The sequence below is a fragment of the Oryzias latipes genome, chromosome 1 (assembly GCF_002234675.1).
Source record: "Oryzias latipes chromosome 1, ASM223467v1".
Lineage (NCBI taxonomy): Eukaryota > Metazoa > Chordata > Actinopteri > Beloniformes > Adrianichthyidae > Oryzias > Oryzias latipes.
Window position 1 is genome coordinate 31650380 of NC_019859.2, and position 25616 is coordinate 31675995.

At 37.4% G+C, this 25616-nt stretch overlaps 1 protein-coding gene across 1 annotated transcript in view; it reads right to left on the reverse strand.

Annotated features, from left to right (window-relative positions):
* Positions 1 to 25616, reverse strand: part of LOC101168184 (tumor suppressor candidate 3) — a 91092-nt gene that overhangs the window by 35346 nt on the left and 30130 nt on the right. The window contains exons 2-6 of the mRNA XM_004066213.4: positions 16960 to 17129; positions 9866 to 9983; positions 7717 to 7857; positions 1412 to 1552; positions 1043 to 1132 (exon numbers count right to left, since the gene is read on the reverse strand). Coding sequence (XP_004066261.1) covers positions 1043 to 1132; positions 1412 to 1552; positions 7717 to 7857; positions 9866 to 9983; positions 16960 to 17129 — 660 coding nt within the window. The remainder of the gene's footprint in view (positions 1 to 1042; positions 1133 to 1411; positions 1553 to 7716; positions 7858 to 9865; positions 9984 to 16959; positions 17130 to 25616) is intronic.

Consider the following 25616-nt stretch of genomic DNA (forward strand, 5'->3'; position numbering starts at 1 on the left):
TTTTTTTTCTGTGGAAAAATATTGAAGCAAAGACAAGGAAATGGATGATGCAACAGTGAAGGGCTATACAGGGCTGATACAGCTGAATGAAAGATGTGGAGTTAATAGAGCCTGATAAACTGAGCATCTTCCATACAAAATGAAATGGATAATCCAGAATGAAGGCTGAAAGGGATGACAGAGACATTCATTTATGTCTCTATCTTAGTGTAAGTGTAAGTGAGGAGTATGTGCACACATCTGTTTGTTGTTGTGACTGCTGGCTGACAGGAAAAACCATCTTTTAGTCTCTACAAAAAAAAAAAAAGATCTCCAACAATGATTACCCACAATGCCTTCGCTGCTGGTTTCTGAATGTGCCCTCATGCGTCACCAACAGCGTGAAGATACGTGTACATACAACCTGTAAAGCCCCATTTTTCTAATGCGCCTTGTTTTTCCCGTCGCTTCTTCATCCATTACTTTGTGCGTAGTCTCATTATCGTCTCTCGCTCATTTTTCACTTATCTGCAGGTTTTTCTTTAATTTCATACATGGTTGAACAAACTGAAGCGATGACCAGCAAAACTATTTTTGTGTGGGCGTTTCCTCAGAGACAAATGAAGACAAAGAAAAAGATGCACGCAGTCAACATTAAAGAACAACGTGTGGCCTATAAGATGTGTAACAGGTAAAGATTTCAGATGTTTCCATGGTGACTTAAAAAAACAATTCCTGCTCATAGGTGCCCCAGACAACACAAGTAGCTTTGACATAGTACCACGTGATAATTGAAGGGTGGATTTTCCTCGGGGGTGAAACATGTACTACAGTGGAACAAATGCCACTTTACTTGCTGCACAGTTCCCTTTCACCAATAAAACATTACTAAAAACACCTCCAGCTTTCAAAAAGTGATAAAGAATGTAGGTAATGACACACAAAAAGGGTATTGAAATTTGGAAGCACTTGTCAGAAAGAGAAGGGGAGGCAATGACATTAGAGGAAAAACATTTAAACAGAGGAATAATTCGAACAAAGAGAAAAAGAGAGAAATTAGTACCACTTGTCCATTCTGTGGGTTTTTGTGGGCGTATGGAGGACCTCTGATGTGATTCCACATCTGGCCAGATGTCATTGCGAAAACAACACACTGAAACAGAAAAATAAACAGTAACAGACACAAGAATAGACATTAGAAATGCTGACATGTCATAAAAGTAAGATTTCAGATTTAATTCATCAGTTACCATCATTTATCGATTAATTTGAAACACATATTTCAAAAAGGGTTTAATAACAATTACATCTTAACATCAGGCCTCATTTTCTGGTCTGCCAAATACTATACTCTGGCAAATTAAAAGGTTAATTACGAAAAGAGTATGGCAAATTGCACAAACGTGCACATGAGTATCAAGCAAAGCAGTACCAATGCAGCCATGGCCCATCCAGTCTTGTTGTAGATAAATTCCAGGTTATTTCTTCTCAGATACAGCAGACCTCCAACCAGTGACACCAGGAGAGCCAGAGCGATAGTTCCAGAGTAATTAGGAGGACGAAAGACACGGATCTGAGAGGGAATGATGAAGAGGTTCTTAAGCTGACCACAAATTTACATTAATATACACTTAAATGTGATTTAAAATGCATAGTTTTCATTGAGACAGATGGAACAGTTATAAGCTGACTTAAATAAAATTAGCACTTGCATACTTTAATGAACACAGTTGAGAAAAAGGCACCAAAACATGGTTGGAAAGTCAGGACAACATATTCGGTCTAAAGGCCCGTACACACCGGGACGAATTTCGCGCGCGATATTTGCCGACGTTTAACGCTTCGTGACTAAACAAAGGGCACCAATGTGAGTGTGCACACCGACGTGAAAAACGCCACGCGTAAAAGCGTCATTTTTTTAAAAACGGCTCGGGTTCGTCTTTTTGGTTTGACGCGCCCCGTCAAAAACTATACGACCAATGAGAATGGTGCTTTTGCACACGTGTCTGGAGCTTCTGAAGTTACAGTAAAACACAACTTGGGGGCGCTCAAACACAAAACTGTCTTGCTGAGCACACATACGTCAGGCGAAGAAGATATCCGCCAAGTAGTGTCTACACCAATGAGTTATATCACTAGAGGAGACATCACGTGATTCCTCATGGGAGGAGAGCACCGCCATCTTGGTGAGGTCAACTTACTGCTGCAGTGAATGCATGTGAACACATTTTTTGCATAATACCAGTTCATTGTTTGGGTTTCAACTGCCAAAATCAGAGAAATGAGTCCATGAAGGAGGAAGGTATATCATTTCAAAGGTAAGTACTATAATTTTTTTCTTTTTATGCTGCAGGGGCTTCATTAATCGTACACATGTTGACATGCATGATGCTGCAGGGCTATTATCAACATGCTGCATGATGTACGGATAATTTGCTGTCAACAGAAATGTACATTTTATTTTGCTAAACCTGTATACAGCATACTAGGCTATTATAGTAATATAGATTTATACATTTCTGACTCAGTGACTGAACTTTTCTTGCAGGTTTCCAAAGGATTCAGACTTAAGGAAAAAGTGGATCTTAGCAATAAAAAGAGCTAACCCAGATGGATCACTGTGGTACCAACTAGTAATACAGTCTGGCTATGTTCAGAACATTTTGTGGAAACACATTTTGATAAGAGGCCAGACTGTTTGCTTGAAACCCGACACCATAACATCTGTGTTACACAAATTGATCACTCACATGAATCAGTATAAATCTATTGTTTTTATTTGTTGTTGTTGTTGTTTTTTTTTAGGATAAATCTATTGTTTACTTTTGTACTTTTTTTGAATATTTTATTATTATTATTATTATTATTATTATTATTATTATTAATAGACTTATTTTTTATTGTTTATTTACTTATTATTTATGTATTGTAATTATTTATTGTTTGCATTGACTTACTATTGATTAAATATTATTATTACTATGATTATTATTATTATTATTATTAATAGACTTGTTTTTATTATTATTTATTGACTTATTGTTTATTTATTGTTATTATTTATTGTTTGTATTAATTCACTATTGATTTATTATTATTTGTATATTATTGACTTATTGTTGGGCTTTTCTAAATAATTTAAATTACATGTCAAAGAGGTCTAGAACTTCTAAATGTTTAGAAATTATTTTTAAAAATTCTTTGTAATAATTTTTTTATTTGTAAGAACCCTGCAACAATGCATTTTCATTAAAGTTTGAGCTTTTAAGGCTGACTGTTTCTCTTCTTTAACAACAACAAATGATGTATCTATATATATATTATATATATAAATATAATGTATTTTCATATATGTATAAATATATATATAACTGTAAAAATATATATAGTATATAAAAGCTACTTAGACACCTCTAAAAGGAATAGAAATCATTGCCATGTGGGCGTCGTCGACCTCACCAAGATGGCGTAGCGCTCCGCCACCGTCGGCCAGGCTTCTAAAACGGGCGTGTCTCCTTTAGTGATATAACTCATTGGTCTACACTGCCGCGAAGAAATAAGACGAAGAAGATGCACTCACTGACGGACATTCTAAAATATCCCCAAAAACACTTATGGTCCATTTTCAGCTCTTGTATCAGTCGATAAAACTCCCCATGTTCTTCTCTTCTCATAACTATGGGATGTACCAAAAATCGACGTCTTTTCCGGCGTCTTTCATCATTCAACAGAACAATAAATTGTTCATCGCTGGAACTGGAGCTAGAGCTACTGGTGCTTGAAATATTCAGGTTTTCTTTGTATGATTCTGACAAGCGCGTGAATACTTGCCCTCTTCTTCTGAGTGAAAAGCGACTTTAAGAAGCGTAAAGTTGCGCAGCGCCACCTTGTGTACAGGGGGTATTTCTGTCTTACATTAAGCGCCATCTAATGTCAGGTAATGAAATTGCATGTTTGCTCGGCTCATCGTCAGTGAAAATTGCCTGGGTGTGAACACAAAAAACGTGTTGAAAAACGCTAATAACGGCTGGCGAATATTCGTCCCGGTGTGTACAGGCCTTAAGAATTTGTGGACAGATTTATCAATTTGGAAAAACTTTTTCATACTGAAATGAAAACGTGACACACCGAAGATTCTAATCTGTTTGCAGATAGAAAGAAAAATTTTGGAATTTTATTTTGAAAAACTTAAAACTTAAGTTTGTGTTTTTTAATTTTTTCCACAGAGCTTATTGTAGAATTGTTTTAAAGATTGAATTTTCAAAAGCAGTTCTAGTTCTTACTACATCAGATATAGATTTTTTCTTTTATTTGTTTCTGTTTTGTCCCTTTAAAAAGTATTTTTGTTGTATCATTGTAGTAGTAGTAGTAAGAGTTTCTTGGTTTGGGTCAATATTACTTTCAGAGTTGCTTTATCCATATTGAGTGCGGTGGTGCGTTTCAGAACCACTGTGGAAGCAGAACTTTTGAATTGAGTTCCACATTTATTCAGAGTAGATTGTGCCAACAGCCGTTTTTTTCCCAGCTAAAACAATGCAACAGCATGGTGGTAAATGTGATCCTTTTTTCATTCGTGTTACCATTTCCACAGAAAAAATATAAAAGTTGAAGACAATCTCTTTAGTCAAGGAGTCAGGTATGAGGATTTTAACAATATATTAATATTACATTGTGAACTTTATTTTTAAAAATGTTGTGTTCATCAAATTTTGTGAATCATTGAATTACAGCAGCTTTGAAGATTTTTTTTGTATGTAGTTGCATAAATCACAGTTACAAATTCAAAAACAATCATGTAGGCCTCTGTCCAACCCTTGTGTACCATTCAAAGTTATTAACATAACAAAAAAACAAAGCTTACAAATAAAAAAAAACAGAAAAAAGAGTATTTTCTCCTCAAAATGCCTCAACCAACATAGTAGCCTAATCACTTATTATTACACATTCGTTGACAGAGGCCAATGGATCTCAAATAAAATGCATTTCACTTAAAAAAAAATTGGTTTATTCAATATTCACAGACTGGATATTTTACATCCGACACTGAAGCAATCTTGATAATAAACTCAAGAGGGGCTACGGAAAAAAATGAAACACCTGGCTAAAATGTAAATGTGCAAATCAATGAAAAATTAAACTAAACTGAACTTACAAACATTTGTGAACATAATGAATTTGGAGTTAACCTCCTTTCTCTCCTGAAACTTCACCATCAATATCAGGATTCAGATCCTGTGCAGAAACACATTTACTGTCATTCAAGTGTGCAAAACACAATGAAAATGTCCAAGAGTCTTTTCCTGGTTTGCTGCCGAATGAGCGCCGAATGAGCGCCATCAGTGAGCAGACTGACATCACGTGACCAGTTCACTCCAACATGGAGTCCAACTAGAGAGCTGACTATGTCATCACTTGTTGTGTCCATCAACTCAAGAAACTCCACTGTGACGTCTCTTCAACACCTCTAATAAATATGCACAGTTGTGCAATATCTGTATCTTTGCTTTCATCAATAGTGACCAAAAATGCAATAAATAACTGGATTTCTTCATTTGACACCCAAGTCTCCTCAGAGATGTATCTGCAATCGTGATCCTTGACAGACTTATGCAAGCAAAGGTCAACTGCTTTTTAGGGCACAAGACTTCTGCAGCCTTCAGAATTTTTCAATAAGTTCACTATCCGAAAATGGTTTGGATGTTTGCTCCAACTTTTTTGCAATAAGGTAGCTGTCACTGCTCCATCACTGACGTCACAGCTGTAGTAAATCCAGATGGTTATTTTGTGAGTCCAGCTAATAGTTGATAAATCTTCTCTTTTCTTAACTGCAAATGGTGAAACTTTTCTTTGTGATGAGTCTCATAGTGGTGCTAAATGTTGCATTCTTCGAGCACCTGTTGATGACATACCAAGCATGCAGGTTTTGCATTCAGCTCCGTGAACAAATAAAACTCTTTCCATTTTTCCTGGAAAGCTCAGCACTCCTCTTCAACCTTTTTTCCTTTGTGACAACATTTTGGTCATTAGGGTGTCACTACTGATCATTCTCATAGCAACATAACAGCAATGAGGCTCGTGCAGAACCAAACTACATTTTACTCAGACACAGAGCTGTTAGGTTTTGCTTTTGGCACGTCCAGAGATATGCTGTTTCACCTGTTTTGCTTGTCCTTTACTCCCCCTAATGGCGGAATTGCACATTTCAGTTATGTCTTTAAAAAATCATAACTCGCCTCAGGAATGGACTAGAAACGTGCTTTCTTTTTTAAACATCTTTAAAATTTTTACTCTTCGTGACTGGGCCAGATTGAACCATCTGGCGGGCTGGATACGTTTGATCTATGGAATAAATACAATTCACCTCAAACTGATTGCCTTGCCATTTCTTACTAACAAGTCCCCTGACTTAACTCTAACACGCTAAACACAACATCAGCTCTACAGGGAGCTCTTTGTTGTGTAAAAAAACAAAAACCACAGATATAACATGTATGCAAAAAAGGTATTCGCGTTTCCGTAAATAAAATTTATCGCCCATCTCATTTTAGCTGAACCAGTGACAAGACTGCATTCCAAGAACAGGAATGTATAATACACTATTACTATGTTGAAACTTTTTTTTTTCCTTTTTCCAATTTGTTACCTCCTGCCCCAAGCATTTTTTGATGCCTCTGTGAACTCCATTGGGAGCCACAAAAGACTCATAGCTTAATACATTCTAACACATAATAATAAAGTTTGGTGGAGTTTGCCTTTAAGGGATAACAGCTGGAGAATGACACCGACAGACTACACCACTATACTGAGACTAACTGAAGAGCAGGACTGGGCCTATCTGTTTGGATTTAAAGAACATAGCTTATGTAGGCACTTTATCTCAATATCAAATGACTAAAAGAACAGCAAGATGGAAAACTATATACAGATTTAGATACATATCAAATACTGAGTTTCTTTCTTCCAGATAAGCCAAAAAAGGGGCTCAGTGGTGCTCCAGGCCCACATAAGCATCTTTCAAATGCCAAAGCAGACCAACAGAAACTATTTGTGAGCCTAAAAATCATCCTAATACCTTAAAAACAGAAGAATTCAGAAGGAGGACATCTTCATAGAACAGACCATACACTTTAATTGGATCTTATTTATGTATTATTTTTTATAATAGACAGATATGTAAATACCATCAGCAATGAGAAGCTGGAAATACTCAAGAGCATTTTTGATTTAAACATTTGCTGCACCTAATACTTTAAATGTTGACTGTTTTATGTTTTATGTTTTTATATATACTTTGCATTAAACTGTATTACATTTGTTTTGTTTTTTATTTATGGTGCAACATTTGTACATTAAACGCTTATGTGTGGGGGAAGCAGCAGAGTTGGGATTGCGGACAGTTGGTAAGATGACATATTTGCCAAATCTTTTGTTCTCATGTTAAACAGCTTCTTTCACTCTGTAGAAAAAAAATCTTCTGATTTTTATTCTATGACATAGACACATTGTAGATTTTTTGAAAAACCTTTTCTAAAGAAACATAAGAAAACATCGTTTACAAAATGGACATTTCTAGTAAAGCTTGACATGCTAAACCCAAGTCAAAGTTTACCAAATGTCAAAACAAACCCGTGACAATAATCTGTGGTGCCTGCTTCCAAAACAGCTTCTCAGATATGTTAAAACATGTTTGTCTTACCAGCAAGCACGTGTCAGTGTGAGGTGTTTGTGTAGCGCTACCTGAACATCTGTTCGATCGGCGATCCATTTGGCCAGCTGCTCTGAGGCAAAGCCAATCCTTTGCAGGTCAAAACTGTCTGCTCTCTTTGGCTTCCCCTTTGCAGGGAAATGCATGAAGGTGGGGGCACTGTTCATGTTCAGCTGGGGAGAAGAGAGGAAGGATATCAACTGAATCAAATGAGCAAAACAAAGGGGTCACTTGACATATGACTTTCCTAATTTACTGATAGATTTGCCACATAGATTTTTTTTTACTTATTTTGCTTGTCTTCAGATATTTGTTTTTCAGCCTTTAAAGTACCACTCCAATCCTCTTTTGATCAATTGTAAAAGTGTTCCCGTTGGTCTTTTAATAATGATTATGCTGTTTTTAGCCAAAATTTAAAAACCTGTGTCGTTTTCTAGGACATAGTTTCTGAGGAGGCGGGGACTAAGCTTGCGCCCATATCCAATCAATCCTTTGTTTACACTTTTTCCCGCTACAGCCCCTCACACCCCCCAAGCTAACATTAGTGGTACATGAAGAAGGACGAAGAATTTCTGAGCTGTCCAGCTGTACAGTTTAAAACCAGATACCAACTCACACGAAGAAGACAGAGACGTTCATGGATCTATTTGTCTGCAAGTGGATGCATCAGAATGGGAGCTTGTGGCTAGCAGATTGTAGTTTGTATGCAACAAATTCAAGCTTTTTCCAACTGTATTTTTTTGTCTGCTCCTGATTCACAGCGATATGAAAAAAGAAATACTCATAAATGCAGTCTTTGTTTTCTACATATATGTCCTCCATCATGAGGGAAATACTACAAAAAACACAATTTTCATTGGAGTGATGTTAAAACAGAAAAGAAGAAGAAATCAATTAATTAAAGTGGATTCTTAGATTATTTTTCCATTTTTAAAAATAATTTTTTGTCTGTAAAAACAAAAAATTGCTTCTCTAAGAATGTAAATTTCAACGATGGCATTGTTGTTCTTCCATCAAGTATTGCCAGATTGAACTCTAACAGTTTTCCATCATCGTACAGAAAGAAAAGTTGCAGTCGTGGACGTGACAAAAACTATTTTCTGCAAACACACAGTTTTGTAACCGACTTAAACAGTGAGGTGACACAAGCAAGTGAATGTAAGCCAGGCTTTTCAGTAGAGATATCCTTCCTGCCAGCCAGAATCACAGAGCAAAGCTATAAATGCTCACTCCGCTCATATATCAGTAGCAGTTTGCAGGTGTCTCATGCCACAGTGCTGCAGTCAGCTGAAAAAAGGCATTTAAACTTTTGTTCATGCTGAGAAAGGCTGAGGTTGGGAAAATCCTGCCTTCACTTGAAGTCACTGACAGAGATATGTTCCATTTGCACAGCAGATTCCAAGGCTGCCTCAGTCATCTTTTGGTCAATCACAACTTTATCTTAGAAAATCTCCCAACATTTAGTGATTTATGGCAGCAGCTGGTATTGTTTTTCAACCACATATAAACTTACCCAGTAAGGACTGCATCAAGCACACTATAGGTATGCTTTAGTAGAAGCTTTAGTCATGATAAAATAGCAATTGTGAAAATGAAAACATAATTCTTATTTTAAATAGCAGACAGTATTTAAAGAAAAAGTAAAGTGCCTTTTTAGGTGGAAAATAATGTGTGGGTTCTTTAGCTGGTCAGATTTGTGAAATCTTTCATGTACATGAAAGAGGAACAGACAGCAGTATCTGAGAAAACCATTAAAAAATGGTAACCAGGCAAAGAGAGTAGGGTACGTCAGGACGCAATGAACCCGAAAAGATCACAGGTAAAAGGGGGGAACTAGAAATGAATTTGATGATTTCCTTTATCAAAATGATATTCTTTATCAATTTCATCATTTATTAAAACTGTTTTTTACAAACACTTTCAACAAGGTCAACTGTTCAACCAAACAAGTAAATGCAACGTTCTTAAGCTTAAATACTAGAAAAACAAACTGAAATCAACTAAATTTATAACTTTTAGACATATTCAGACCAGTATCAAGAGGTGGGAAAAGTTGGGCTTTGTTAATACAAGCTGATTAATACACACACAAAACAAAGTAATGAATATTGTTCAGTAAATAGCTTTTAATGATGGGTTTGAGTGGAAATGTATGAAATCTATTGCTTTTTAAACCCTTACCTGTTGAAATACATCTGCTCCCTCATCGTAGTCCACAACGGTGAAGAACAGTTTGTTGGAAAATGCAGACGAGTAACGCCAGGAATTAGCCAGGACCTGGTACTCCTCATTTGCTTGTCTGTAAAAACATGATGATAACAGATCCAAAAGAGGACTCAAACTGTCATATTACAATAAAATCTATTCAATAAGACACACACTGATTGATATTTACCACCTCGAGGATGTAATATGTCTGTTATAGCAATGTCGTGTATGTCTGAAAAGGTGCTTTGTTAAATTGAAAATGGATATTTTACGGTGGCCCAGAAGGGTCACAACACAACACATTAACTTTACACACAACACATTAACTTTACACACAACACATTAACTTTACACACAACACATTAACTTAACACACAACACATTAACTTTACACACAACAGATTAATTTTACACACAACACATTAACACACAACACATTAACTCACAACACAACACAATAACTCACAACACAACACATTAACTCACAACACAACACAATAACTCACAACACAACACATTAACTCACAACACAACACATTAACTCACAACACAACACAATAACTCACAACACAACACATTAACTCACAACACAACACATTAACTCACAACACAACACAATAACTCACAACACAACACATTAACTCACAACACAACACATTAACTCACAACACAACACATTAACTCACAACACAACACATTAACTCACAACACAACACAATAACTCACAACACAACACATTAACTCACAACACAACACATTAACTCACAACACAACACAATAACTTACAACACAACAACTCACAACACAACACAATAACTCACAACACATTAACTCACAACACAACACATTAACTCATGGCCCAGAAGGGTCACAACACAACACATTAACTTACCTCACAACACTTTAACTCACAACGGAAGTAAAGCAGCAATTGAAGTGCTTTTATTTTGAATTGTCCACTGGGCTGAGCGGCTAACTACCTAACAGAAAGTAATGTCACAGTGAGCTGTGGAGGGAGCATGATTTTTCTACAAGAGCAGCTAGCAGCAGTGTTGCCAGATTGGGCGGTTTTAGTTCTAAATTTGCGGGTAAAAATGGCTTTGGCCGGGTTTTCATAATTTGGGCGGTTTTAGGATCGGTTCGGCGTTTTTCCCCCCTCATGAATATATAATAGCGGACGACGTTAGGCCGTGTGGCTGTTGAACTTCTATGTACTGAAGCTCAGTAAACGCACCAGGCAGAGACGCTTAAGAGCTCTGTCATCTAACCTGTTGTTAGGGGGTGCAACGCGTCGCCTCTTAGAAATTGTGTTCTTTAAACCCTGACACTGCGGCTGCGTGTAGGAGGAGCCACCAGCTAAAGTTATGGTCTGATCGCGACATTGAGCGGTGTCTGTGTTTATCAATCCTTTTATTATTGGTCTGAACGATCTTTTATTTTGAAAAATCATCGGATCGGGCGCTAAATCAGTCCAGTAGGGGGAAAAACTCAGGAAAGCTGTGTATTCTTCTTTCTCCTGATCTAATTAAAGGAGGACAGTATTGAATATTTCTTCAGCTGACCGACCTGCTTTCATTCATTGTGTGTGTGTGTGCGTGCGCGCGCGTGTGTTGGGGACCGCACGTGCATGTGTGAGGGGAGGAAGCGGAAGAAAGGAGAGGAACGCGCGTGCAGCGACAGAGAGGGGTGGGAGGGAGGAGTGTGCGTACATATTGTGTGTGTAAGGAGAATAGGAATAAACAGAAAGTTTCTGGCAACACTGCTGCTAGCTTCTCTTGTAGCAATAACATGCTCCCTCCACAGCTTACTGTGACATTACCTTCTGTTGAGTAGTTAGCCGCTCAGCCCAGTGGACATTTCAGAATAAAAGCACTTCAATTGCTGCTTTACTTCCGTTGTGAGTTAAAGTGTTGTGAGGTGAGTTAATGTGTTGTGTTGTGACCCTTCTGGGCCATGAGTTAATGTGTTGTGTTGTGAGTTAATGTGTTGTGAGTTATTGTGTTGTGTTGTGAGTTAATGTGTTGTGTTGTGAGTTAATGTGTTGTGTTGTGAGTTAATGTGTTGTGTTGTGAGTTAATGTGTTGTGTTGTGAGTTATTGTGTTGTGTTGTGAGTTAATGTGTTGTGTTGTGAGTTAATGTGTTGTGTTGTGAGTTAATGTGTTGTGTTGTGAGTTAATGTGTTGTGTTGTGAGTTATTGTGTTGTGTTGTGAGTTAATGTGTTTTGTTGTAGGTTAATATGTTGTGTTGAGTTATTGTGTTGTGTTGTGAGTTAATGTGTTGTGTTGTGAGTTATTGTGTTGTGTTGTGAGTTAACGTGTTGTGTTGTGAGTTAACGTGTTGTGTTGTTAGTTAATGTGTTGTGTGTTAAGTTAATGTTTTGTGTGCAAAGTTAATGTGTAGCGTGTTAAGTTAATGTGTTGTGTGTAAAGTTAATGTGTTGTGTTGTGACCCTTCTGGGCCACCGTAATATTTCTACAGCGCAACAAGCAAAAGACACTACAGCATGCAAAAACGATGAGCTGAGCTCAAGAAAAAAATATTGTAAAAGCATAAAGTTTTCATGAAGTTTCAAAAGTGTAATTTTATAAAAATAAAAGAACCCCACATACGGCGAATGGGATTTTTGCTCAATCCAACCTTGGGTCTCTCAGCGGCACTAAAATTCACATTCTGACCACAATGTTATACGTCTTGTATGAGAGCCACTGTTTTTAAATAATATTTTATTATTTGTTTCATTTCTAATTTAAAAACATTGTTAAAGAAGAATAAAAGTAAAACAAAGCTTTGTTATGAGACCCAAATATAAGGTACCTATCCTTAGGGGGTTAACTGTTAAAAATAAATAAATTAAAAAATAAAAACATTTTAGTACACTATGCCACAACAATACAAGCCAACTCTTGTTTTTCTTTTTTTGAATAATGCAATCAGGCCTGTCCAAAAACCAGCCCATGGGGCAAATACAGTCATCGTTCAAATTTTCACCAGCCCAGAGGCTCCTTTCATGGAAAAAAAAATCAACGGCTCCCAGCATTTTCCAAAATTGTGTGGTTGGCTCAATTCTTTTTTTAGCCATTTTAAACCTGTGGCAACACTGTCGCGCAACACTTTGTGTCACCCTCTAGTTTACTGAGGGCCCCCGCTTTCAGGAAACTGGCATATTTTTTTTAGTGAAACATGACACAACTGTGTCCGCATAAAATCGCCATGAGACTGTGGCTGTTTCCAAGGAGTTCAATCTCAAGAGGGACTACCAGATAAGTCATGCTATTCACAACAAGCTAGCTGGGATTAAAGAGTCTGAAAATTGACAATAATTTTGGTAATACGTGTATTACGTGTATTATTTGGTTTTCTATTTGAAGAAATAAAATATTTTTTTTTTTTGCAATAAAATCTTTTTAGAACAGTTCAAAGAATGTCTGGCCAAATATTTGACCCTCACACTTTTTCACCTCATTAAGTCTGGCACTTTTGCGAAAAGTTTGGACGCCGCTGATGTAAGTAATGACATGATGTTTGCAAAGCCAGAAAACAAATAGTAAAATAAAAGAACTTCATTTGAAATCAACTGTTTTTGTGTGAACTATTGATTCAGTTGAAACTTTTAAATGACAGACCTAGGATTTGGGAATTGTGTAGTATTACAATGTTACCTTGTTTATCGCTGAGGTTACCTTAAATAAATAACCATCGATACGAGAGAGCTGTGAAGTAAGACTACAGATGTTTTAAGGCAGTAAAAACCTTCACTACACACTTAATGCACTTTTCTCAGATAGACAATAAAAATTTCAAACTTTCAAAACATTTTTAAACATTTAAAAACAGGTTGAAACCTTTGCAGGAAAAAAAACATTACTATAGAACAGAAAAGATCTACTCGGGATCAAAGACTTATGTAAATTCTGTACAAGACACATGGCAAAGAGGAGATTGATTGACAAGGTTAACAGCCAATCAGCACATACGTAGAACACAGTGCGCTGTTGAAAAAAGAAAAGCATGCAAAACTGAACAGACAAAAATCAGCAAGACTGTAAAAGGTGACCAGCGATGTAGTGAACAGACACTGTACACCACATTTTTCAAACTCAAGGCCCGCGGACCAAATGTGGCCCTCCATGTCATTTTATGTGGCCCGCGACAGCATAAAGGTTTTTAATTTCTTAGAATAAAAAATAAAAATTGGTGTGCATTTATTCATATCTAGGGGGAATCAGACTTGAAATATGGGATTGGGCAACTATACATTAGGATTTAAACACTGCCAATATAACCAAACCTGTCAGAATCAAATTTAAAAGAGTTTATGCTAGAGTAACAAGTAAACATGTTTTCTATGCAACTGTAATTGTCACTTTAAAAAGTTATAGTAAATAAATAATGAGTTATTTCACATTAAGGAGTAGTTACATTTATTTTCATTTAGTTACATGTATAAGTTATATCTGGCCCTTTGAGGACAACCACCCTGCTGATGTGGCCCTCAGTGAAAATGAGTTTGACACCCCTGCTGTACACCAATAAATGGCCAAAAAACACCCCCCAAAAAACGTACATTTTTATACAATTGTGGTCTAAATCTGTGCTGCCTTGCTTGATGATGTGTGATACTGACATGAGTGATGAATAATTTATTTAATCAAGTGACTAATGAAGCAAATGGAAGGCTGATTAGTCAAAAGTCAGGCTAGATCAAGGTCAATGTATCAACAGGTTCAGAGTCTTGTTAGTCACCTGAAGATTGCTCAAATGTTTCAGAGTGGAAAAAAAAAACTGTTTGCAGGCAGACTACTCTCAATAAGATTGAGGATATTGTGAAAAACTCAGATGTTGTGTACAAAGTATTTGTTTCTCTTCACAGATTTTTGAAAGAAGGTGGCAACTGTATTGGGGTGATGGGGACACCTCTTTTTGTGTGTCTTACTTATCTGGGCCAAAACCTAAACATTCCAAAAGAAAAACATTTTCAATTTGGCATCATTGTAAACATTCTGTGGGTCTAAAACACTGATTTTGCCAGGAAGTCATTCCAAGATGATCATCTTAATAGCCATGAACACATGACGCTGCTTAGTGGACGATCATCTGGCCATTGTGCACCTATGGGTTAGTAGTATTTGGAGCCTCAAAGTGTCATCAGCAGAGTAGCATCAAGACACAGAACTACTGGCAGAGTTTGTGACAGACCCAGGACTGGAGCCCTGCGACCGATAGACCAGTTCCTAAGGACCTCTGCACTCACCACAGCTGCAAGCCCGTTCATGTGAGGGGTACAAGGGTTTCCAAACTAAAAGAATTTGCAAACAACACTACCCTAATTTGAAAATATCAAATTTATGTAATTAATTATTATGAAAAGCAGATTTTAAAGTGTATCTGACAATTATTTAGAAAGTGTCTTTTTTCTGTCAACAGCTTGCTGAATTGGACCCTTGTGTTTGTAGTTGTCATACCAACAGTTTGGACAATACAAACTTTGTGTGTGCATTTTGTTCGAGGTTCTTTCTGAGTGACTCACCTTGGGCCAGTCCAGAAAAAATAGGAAACATTAGCAGCCACATCCATAGTCAAGTGTCTGAAGCTGAACGCTCACACTTTTCTGAACATTTGGAGGAAAAAACCTATCTGCTAAATATCTGCTAGCACAGCGTGGCACTCTGTTTAGCTGGAACACGTATGAACCGTGACCTTTGTATCAGAGGATGTTCGATTGGCTGTTCTGCATACGTGTTTCTTATCTCACATGCCGAACAGCGTTTCCTCTCATTCATTATTAGTAATATCAAAGGGAACTTTTAAGTATTTCGTTAAAATTCAGATCAAATAGGAAAGCACTCATCTAAACAACAATGTCTCTAACTTATTGTGAGTAGTGAATAACAAATCCTTTTTATGGGGCTTTTTAACAACAGACTTGAAGGAAGGATGTCAAATTTATTAAAGCAGTGAGTTTAAGGTCCTTTTTTAGAAATAATTTTTTTTCTCAAATGTGCGCCAACTAAGCACTGATGGAACTGATTGTAGAAAAGTTTATTTATAATACTAGTAACACAGCACTTTCTACAGCTCTATGTTCCACCGATCATCATGTAAGATTTTAAAATGGGTGTAGAGAGGAAAACCGGAATTTTAGTATTCATAAGTGTTTTATTAAGGGCAGAGTTTGCTGCAGGGTCACCTCATATTTCTTGGAATTTGCCATGCTTGTTACTGTTCAGAGCTCTAAACATGCGAGGAGGGACAACTAGTGATACTAAACTTAGTGACTGTGTCAAGGTGACCTTTTTATGGAGCAGCAGAATGATGAAGATGATGGATGGCTCAGAAGATAACTACCTTAAGCTCAAAAACAAAATATAGCTGGGTGTTGAAACATTCCAAGGTTCACACTGGTCCCTCCTTTACCACAAATAATTCTAGTCTAAAAACATTTAGGTTTTCTTATCAGAAACTAAAAACTAAAAAAAAAAAACTCCAGTCTTTTAAATATCTCGATTACGGTAGGTTGGTGGTTAAGTAGGTCTTTCTGACCGTGCCCTGTGGACTGCATGTTTGGCAGCATGACTAAAGAGTCAAGGTGAGCCACAGGTCCTCAACACACAAGATGTGGTTTCCATGGCAACAGAAACAGGAATATGTAAAATTTTAGAAGGCTACTAACAGATGAATATCTTACACACAAAAAAAAATGTGATTCCGGCAAATTTTGATTTATCTTTCTTCTCCATAAAAGTATGTGAAATTATAACCATAATCTACTGTTAAATATTTTAAACACTCAATATTGAACTGTAATTATATTATAAGACAATTACACACTTTTTGATAACCTCTACTATTTATTTGAAGCTAAAATATTATTTTCTACTTTTTCAAAATTGTTCACATCACGGAGATTCTCCCATGAGTCTCCTTACATCTTGACTAATTAAAAAAAAAGAATAGTAACTTTTCTTATCATAGAACTTCAAATGAATAAAACATTTGGTATTGGATGTGTCAGACAGGGGTAAGGGCAATAGTAATGGCCTTGAATCCAGGTGTGGACTTGCATACCTGCAGACAGAGCACTGCCTTTGAGGTTGCAGAGCTGTGAACATGACGATGACAGAGTAGTTCCTGGGTGGAGCCTTGACATAACGTCGGAACTTGTCCCCATTCATCCGGATGACCGAGCGCCGAGAAGACCACTCCATCATCTGGTCAACTTTTTCCGACAGCAAGTTCTGAACACATGGAGAAAACAGCAAAAAGGGCATTGCAATAAATATAGCTTTCAAATGTAAGCAGTGACACGCTTCCAATCAAACAGCTCATCCTCAAATGACATTCCTGTTAAAGAGGCACAATTATGCCAATATAACACACATTAATTACATAAAAAGAAAATAAAAAGAAAAGGTTTTTGAGTTGCAATTTTTTAATCTTATTTCTCATTGACATTTTTTCTGTACTACTAATTAAAGTTCACAAAAACTACAATTTTTAATGTTATTGTTAAAAACCACAAGTTTATGATCGAAATCTGTTTTTTAGGTTTTTGTCCACTAATACACTTTGGTGACCAGTCTGAAACAAAACGCACCAACTTCACATTAGTTTCTAACAGCAAACATATAAATATACATTTCATACATACATTTAACGTTTGACTAATCTGTAATCAGCTAATTAGCATAACAAAATCATTCAGTGGTCCAGGATTCACCTTTAACTTTAACTTTGTTGTATTGGGGATGTCCTAATCAGGTTTCTTTTTTTTGCTCCTTTAATCTCGAGTGCCAACCGATGCCAAGTCCCGATTTAATACTTTGGTAACACACTTGAAAAAGCAACACATTTAATAAACAAGCTGTCCCCAATTTTGTTTTATTTTATTAACCTTCTTTCATTATTTAACAGATAAACAGAGCACTTCTGGAAAATTAGGGTGAGCAATCAAGCAAACATTGTGCAACTATCAACTAGAAAAAATAGTTAATTATTAACTAGTGAAAATAGAAGACAATTAGTCAGAAAGTTTAGTGACTGTTGTGTTAGTATCTTCAGAACTAATAAAAAGTTTTACAAGATGTACTTTTTATCTCTATTAAAAGTTAATTAAAAAATTACTGATGACTTTCTTTTAAAATTGATGTTGTAGCATTAATATGATAACGTATTCATGACTAGCTCATGTCAATGTAAAAAATGTATTAGTTTAGGTTGTTAATGGGTTATGGATATGGATTTTTCTTATTTTAGGGGGGAATATTTTTGCACTTTTTAGACAATCCTTTGGCAACATCTCACTGCCATCTCTCCGTTGGCAGCACAGACAGAGCCACTCTGATTAAAAATAAATAAAAAACAGATTTTTTTTCTTCTGTAATGCCTTTGAAGGTCATTGTTTGAATTAAGACAAAAAGCAAGAGACACTTGTTTTTGGTTTTAAAATGTTTATTGAGCCGGGACGTCTGAATCTGTGAATGTCTTGCTACCTTTTCCCGAACTTACTGCAATAGTCCCATATTCTGCTGCCCTTTACAGCGATAAAATGTAGTGATCCGTGCATGACATGCAGAGTTCAAGTAGAGTAATTATAATAATAAGCTTGAAATATATAGCGGGCATAATAATAATAAGAATAAATAAATATTCGATCCCTGATCAGGTAGAACATCCAATAACGATAGAGTCTGAAACTACATGGTAAGGAACAATTTCCGATCAAGTAATCGGATCGGGAAATCCCTACCTTTTATTGACCATATTTTGTTTTTAGAGTTTAGTTAAGACTTTTTAGACAACACACATGTGTGAGAGAAAAGGAGATAGACAAAAACCTACAAATTGTTTCAATGGAGGAAGAAAAAAATCAACACAGTGGTGTGCCTGTCCAGAGGAGGTACAAAGTGCTCTCTGTACACCTCTGCTGTTCTGTCTCTGACTCATGTTTTTATACTTTTGCCCGCATGCTTTGGGCCCCAATGGGAGCGCCGTCAGTCCCGGATGCCAGTCATGCTGACAGTAATGAAGCACTTTTCTATTTATGTGAAATATAAGAAATAAGCTGACACAAGTACACACTTGGGGTTGGGGAGGATCCAAAAACTTGGAAAAAATAACTTTATAATGGTTTAAATAAATAGCCTTTCAGTACCGAATCAGAATCAGAATCAGAATCTTTTATTTATCTCAGGGGGAAATCAAATAATTCTAAAAAGGGAAAGTAAACAGAGCGGAAGGAAGGAAGGAAGGAAGGAAGGAAGGAAGGAAGGAAGGAAGGAAGGAAGGAAGGAAGGAAACGGCCACTTCTGGCAAACAAATTCAACAGCACAAACTGTTGTTCTGGGGGTTCCAGGGGTTAACTATTAAGAAAAATGTAAATAGTGATTTGGATCTTTTACTGCAGCGTGGTCTGTTAATCTGGAAGCAATTTAAAATGTCAACCTTCTGTCTAGCTCAATTGCTTTTCCTCAATTCTTTTCAACATAAAAGCCGTCACCTTTAACAATGCGCCTGTCTGCACTTATCAGTCATTAATAGAAGAGCACAAATGTAGTATTTTCCACATTTGATGAATAGTTCATGCATTTCCAGTCCCTGCATGCATCAACAATAAAAAATTGTTAAGCCTCCGTGTTCTTAGATGGGTTTCACACAGATAGCCCTGAAGAAACCCAGACAGAATGCAGAAAATGAGTGATAGAATGCATCTTCATTTACTAAAGAGACTTTTTCATGATGTGTCCCCTTCAGATTCTCTTTATGGGCCGTTTCTATCCACTGCAAAGCTAATCAGTGGATCGCCACTGGACTTGGGTCTGTCAAATGCCTTTGCACATTCATAGAACTGCACTACGATTCATTTGAAAATGAGTGAAGAGCCTCATTTTACAGCAGGACAGGGTTTGTTTGTTTCTACGTCAGACTTCAGGAGAGGCTATCCAATAAATCAAACTGTGAAACGGTCTATTTTTTACAAGATACTGTACTAATTTGAACAGCAGCTGAGACCAAAAAAGACATGCATTTCACTGTCAACATTTTTATGCCACTGTCCACTACAGTTCAGTCTAACACAATGACACCGGTTTGTTAGTTTAAGTTTTTTTTTGGTAAAACTTTCTTTTACAGTACAGTACTTACAGTGTACTTAATTGGTATTTACATGGTACTTATTGTTTAACTACTGGGTACTTTCAGGGTATTTACATGGTATTTTTATGGAATTTTCTGGGCATTTACAGGGTGTTTACATGGTACTTTTTATTGAACTTACTGGGTACTTACATGGCACTTTTTTTGTGTCTACTCTGTACTTACATGGTACTTACTGTGTATTTATGTGGTACTTTTTGGTTCATTCCTATGTGGTACATACTGGGTATTTATAATATACTTACTGGGTATTTACATGTTGTGGAAAGGTGTCTTTTGTGGTACTTACCACATGTAAGAACAAGGTAGGTACAAATAAAGTACCTTGACCTTTAGCTCTGCACTCGGATGTTTCATGGTATTTACCATGAATTTACCACAGAAACTACCCCTTAAGTACAATGTAACTGGACTGTAAAAGAAAGTTCGCCGTATTTCCACTCAACTACATGGTACTTTCAGTAGTAAATGATGGGTATGTTCACTTGAATATTACTTGGTACTTACCCCTTAAGTACAATGAAACTGGACTGTAAAAAAAGTCAGCCCTATTTCAACTCTATTTACATGGTACTTTAAATAGTAAATGATGGGTATGTTCACGTATTACCTTCCAGTACAGTGTACATACACACTTGGTCTTCTGACCATACCAAATGAGAAAATGCTTACTTGTTGGTAAAGGTGAAGTAACTGTATTGTAAAAACATATTCTGGCCTGATTACTTCTTGTAACATGGCGAATCTAAAGAGAAACAAGACAGCAGTATAAACAACAATCTTTAATATGATACACTTCTACCTTTACCAACAAGTTAGCATGGTCTCATTTGGTAAGGTCAGAAGACCAAGTGTGTATATAAACTGCACTGGAAGGTAAAACGTGAACATACCCAGCATTTACTATTTAAAGTACCATGTAATAGAGTGGAAATAGGGCTGACTTTCTTTTACAGTCCAGTTTCATTGTACTTAAGGGGTAAGTACCAAGTAATATTCAAGTGAACATACTCAGCAATTGCTACTGAAAGTACCATGTAGTTGTGTGGAAATAGGGCTGACTTTCTTTTACAGTCCAGTTTCATTGTTTTTGGTAAATACAATGAAACATACGAGTGGAGACCTAAAGGTCAAGGTACTTTATTTGTACTTACCTTGTTCTTACATGTGGTAAGTACCACAAAAGACACCTTTGCATGCATTACATGTAAATAACCAGTAAGTATATTATAATACCCAGTATGTATCACATAGGAATGAACCAAATAGTACCACATAAATACACAGTAAGTACCACAGAATAGACACAAAGAAGTACCATGTAAGTCTCATTAAAAGTACCATGTAAACACACTGTAACTACCCAGTAAATTCCATACATAGTACCATGTAAATAACCTGAAAGTACCCAGTCGTTACACAATAGGTACCATGCAAAACCACTTAAGTACACTGTAAGTACTCTACTGTAAAAGAAAGCGTTACCGGTTTGGTTTGTTTTTCTTAGGAGGTGAAGCTCTTTAATTAGAAAAAGACAATGTAAAGGCTGTCTTTAAAGACCCACTCCAAAAATAGAATTTTTTGAGTTCTTGACAAGCTCTTGTAATAATTTTCTTATGATGGAAGACATATATAAAGAAAATTAAGATTAAAATTGAAATTCTGTTGATTTCTTTATTCAAATCATTGTAAGCAGACACAAAAATTGCCATGGAGAAAGCCTGCAGCAGTGACATAAGTGCTACAGTCAGTGGGCCACAAGCTGTCTGCTCCACTCCATTCTGATGCATCAATTTGCAGACAAAAAGGTCCATGTACATTTGCGAGGGGCTTTACTTGTCGCTCAATTTGGTGCCGAGTAGAGGAGGGAGGGACCACAGTTATACCCGCTCAAAGAGCAACATAGGCGAACAACATTCAGCAGCAGTAACTTCCAGGGTGTGCCTCTGCGCGGCACGAGCCTCTGCACAGAGGCCAGGGCTGCGCAGCGGGTGCGCTGGAAGTTTTCTACCACAACAGTGACACAACGTAACACAGCGCTAACAGGGCTTGTTTAAAAAACATGTCTGTAAAAGTCACTGAGAGCTTTCTTCATCTTCCTCCTGTGCACTGAAACCATGGAAGTCTTCCTCCTTTGTTTTAGTTTTTTTTTTTTTTTAATGGGAAAAGATTATATTTTCCCAGCTCTCTGATCTCTTGCGCTTCCATTGTTTTCGGAGTAAAGTCAGTCTGCCGGTCTCTCGCAAAGTGCAGATGTGAAAAAAGCAGCAGGCAAAGAGGAGCTACTTCCACGAGGCTGGGGGTGTGTGCACGTGCCCCAAGAAGCGCCCCCCACCCCGTAACTTCTGCTAGTTGCCTCCGTGTCGCCTCTAGCTTTGACTGATGGCGCAGTGGATCTTGGGGGGATTCTTAACCGGATCCAGAGTTAGAGTGCTGCATCTTTACTGTCGATGGCAAGAATCCAAAGCATTATGTTTTTAGGCTGTTTTTGTAATGATTTCATGTAAAAATGAATCAACTAGAAGCAGAATTAGGAAAAAAGGGCCTTTTCTGTCAATCCGCTTCCATTCAGTAAATCTATCCTTGTTTTCTTAGCAGGTTTAAATTTGACTGTCCAGTTGGTTCAGACTACAGGTGACTGACTGGAATCCCTCTTCTCGTGGGGGCGTTTTTCAGCAAGAAAGCAGAAACAACTCATTTGTGATAGAAAATCAAACATTTCATAGACGGTATGAAAACACCAAAAGCAGAACAAAGATTGATTAGAAATCAATACAGGAGTTCCTTGGAAAAATAACTGTTGTTCTTATCTGATGTTTTCATTATGTTGTGACTTCCTCTCTGTTTCCTTTAACATAATACAATTTTCTAAAGTAACACCTATAGTTTTTCTTTACAAAATAATGGAATGATTTGGTTGGTAGATTTTTTTCTTTTTTCAATCTACCAGCCAAATTGGTCGATGAGTAAAAAAGGAGATTTTGGTCTCTGGGGTTGTGACGCCAAACTTGTAGCACAAAACAAAACGCAGCGAAATCCGTTTCAAGGCTAGCAGGAGCTCACAAAACATCAGCTGCTATGATCTGTAAACATTTTTCAGGCTTGTATTTAGTTGAACTTTGTGTTTGAGACCATTTCCAAAGGAGATGTTAAAATAAAATAGTTTTTGTTAAATATATTCCATCATTGATAATTTTTGTTAAAGAAAGTAAAAGCTGAGAGGAAGAAAGAAAATCGAAAATCAAATTTGGAATGAAAAAATTTGGTGATTTTTTTTTTGTGGCCATATCTCCCAACTCTAACTCAAATGTACTAAACCTGAATATTATATGAAAGATAACTGGAGGGTGAACTTTAGGCCTTTTGCTTTGCCACAAATGAAGGATGAGCAAGTTAGTCTGGCATTTGTGACAAAACAAATCACAGAGAAAAAAAATTAAGTCAATCGGTCAGGGAAAAGCCGAAGAAAAGAGAAGAATCAGTCAATCAGGATGGTCATATTTGAAAACTGTTGGCACATATTTCTTCCAGAAATGTCAAAAGGAAATGTGGTGTATCAACATCCCAATAAGGGAAGGAAAACAATGCTGCTGCATCTTTTTTTGTTAAATAAAAACAACCATTTTTATTTTAATTTACTCTTCAATGAAGAATAAAATCTGAATTGCATAAAATTTGTAGTAAAGCTTAACTGAGATTCATGTTCGTCATTTTTTAATTTTTTAGCTACATATTGAACATCTGTTCTGGACTATAATGTTGCTGTACTGTAACACCGCATAGTGGTATCATTAGTGATGAAATCTCCATTGGCTCCCTTGTAGGTAATGGATGGGGACCTCCAGTCAAGGATTTGTTCTGTGAGCTTTTCACTTAAAAAGCTAACAGTATTTGTTCTATGAGCAATCCCTTGCTTTTGGAGGTCTTACCAGGGGCCTAATGTAAGTGAATTGGTCTTGGCTTTGGCCATCAGCCTCCTATATAGTATCCCCCAAGTCCCTTATTGAAAGGAGGATTACTGGAAATTGGCTTCATATAACAAGGAACAAAGACTTGTCTCGCTCACTCCTGCCTCTTTTCACACAATAGCACACACAATCCATAACACACAGACACGTGCACAAAAACTGGTCTAAGTCTTTGAAAGGAGATTCCATTGAAATTGAATGCATTGCTCGTCTCCTTGCTCACTCTTTTCACAACTAAATGCCGAACTCCAACACTTACACATACCTTTATCTTTAATGTCATGAGAAATACAAAATACCTCAATAAAGATGAAATGGATCAATGAAAATGGAAAAACTGGGCATTTCATAGGGACAAATCCTCTTTGAATCGAAGATGGAGGCGGGCAGTATACAGCTCATATACTAATATACCTTACATTGGCTCATCACTTCAAGGTTCGCCACAGCGATCCAGCTTTCACTATTATGCACAGGTGGTTTGGCAGAGATTTTTACGCCGTTTGCCCTTTCTGACACAACCTTGTATTTTATCCAGATTGGGGACCGGCACAGGGGGGCCTTGTGGCTACATGGTTAGGCACTAGCGAGAAGGATCCTGCCAAGGAACCCACACTGGATGTAGCTCCCCCTGGAAATAAAACACTAATGTCCAGTGTGCCAGTCCTGTACTTAACCAACTAAGCCATCCAGCCGCTATGCTAATATAAAAATATACTTACAGAAATTTTCTTTAAAACTTTCTAAATGCACAAGTGGGTTTTTTCGGTTTGTTTTTTTTACCCAGTATCAGAACTCTGCTCTTGTAAAATATGCATATGAAATCCCGAAAGACTTCCAGAAAATTGTGCAATTCCTATAAACAATATATTACGACTAAAGCATGTACCGTGTATTCCGGGCAATAGAGCACACCTGATTTCAAGTCGCACCCTTTACAATTTTAAAGGGTAAACTACTTTATACACACACAAGCTGCACCTGTATAATAGCCACATGCGCCAACATGTTGTTTAAACATGTTGTAGGATAGGTTCTGCACGTTCTGAACAATCTCAGAAAGGGAGAAGCAAACGCAGATTGCAAGAGGGAGTGAGAGCAAGAGCAGGAGCAGTGAAAATGTGTTGAGGGTTTGTGTTTATGTTTGTTATACAGAGTGAAAGAGAACTGTAATAAAAGAAGGTTTCCCCCAGAAGAAGATGAATGATTCTTTATTAACCTACTCTGGAGGCTCTGAGGGTCCGAACGGGAAGTGAACAACCGAAAGAAGATCTGCCTTCAGCAGGGGCCCCCGGTCGCTCTGGGTGTCATCCGCTTCGGCTGCGGGGTCTGGGGTGGGGTGGGGGTGGGGGGGTCTTGTCGGCCCTGTCCTGTGGGGGGGGCATTCTAGGGGAGGGAGGGGGGGGCGCTATTGGTACGGGGCAGGGGGGGTTGACGGGTCGGGGTCTCCGCTGAGGCCATCGGCGGTTTCCCCGGCCGGTTGGCTGCCTCGGTCCCGTCGAGGCCTGACCAGAGCTCTTCTAGGGCCGGCGTTTGGGGGTGGGGGCCTGGGCTTGCTCCGGGGGGGGGGCGACGCTTTCTGGCTCCTCTCTCTCTGTGTGG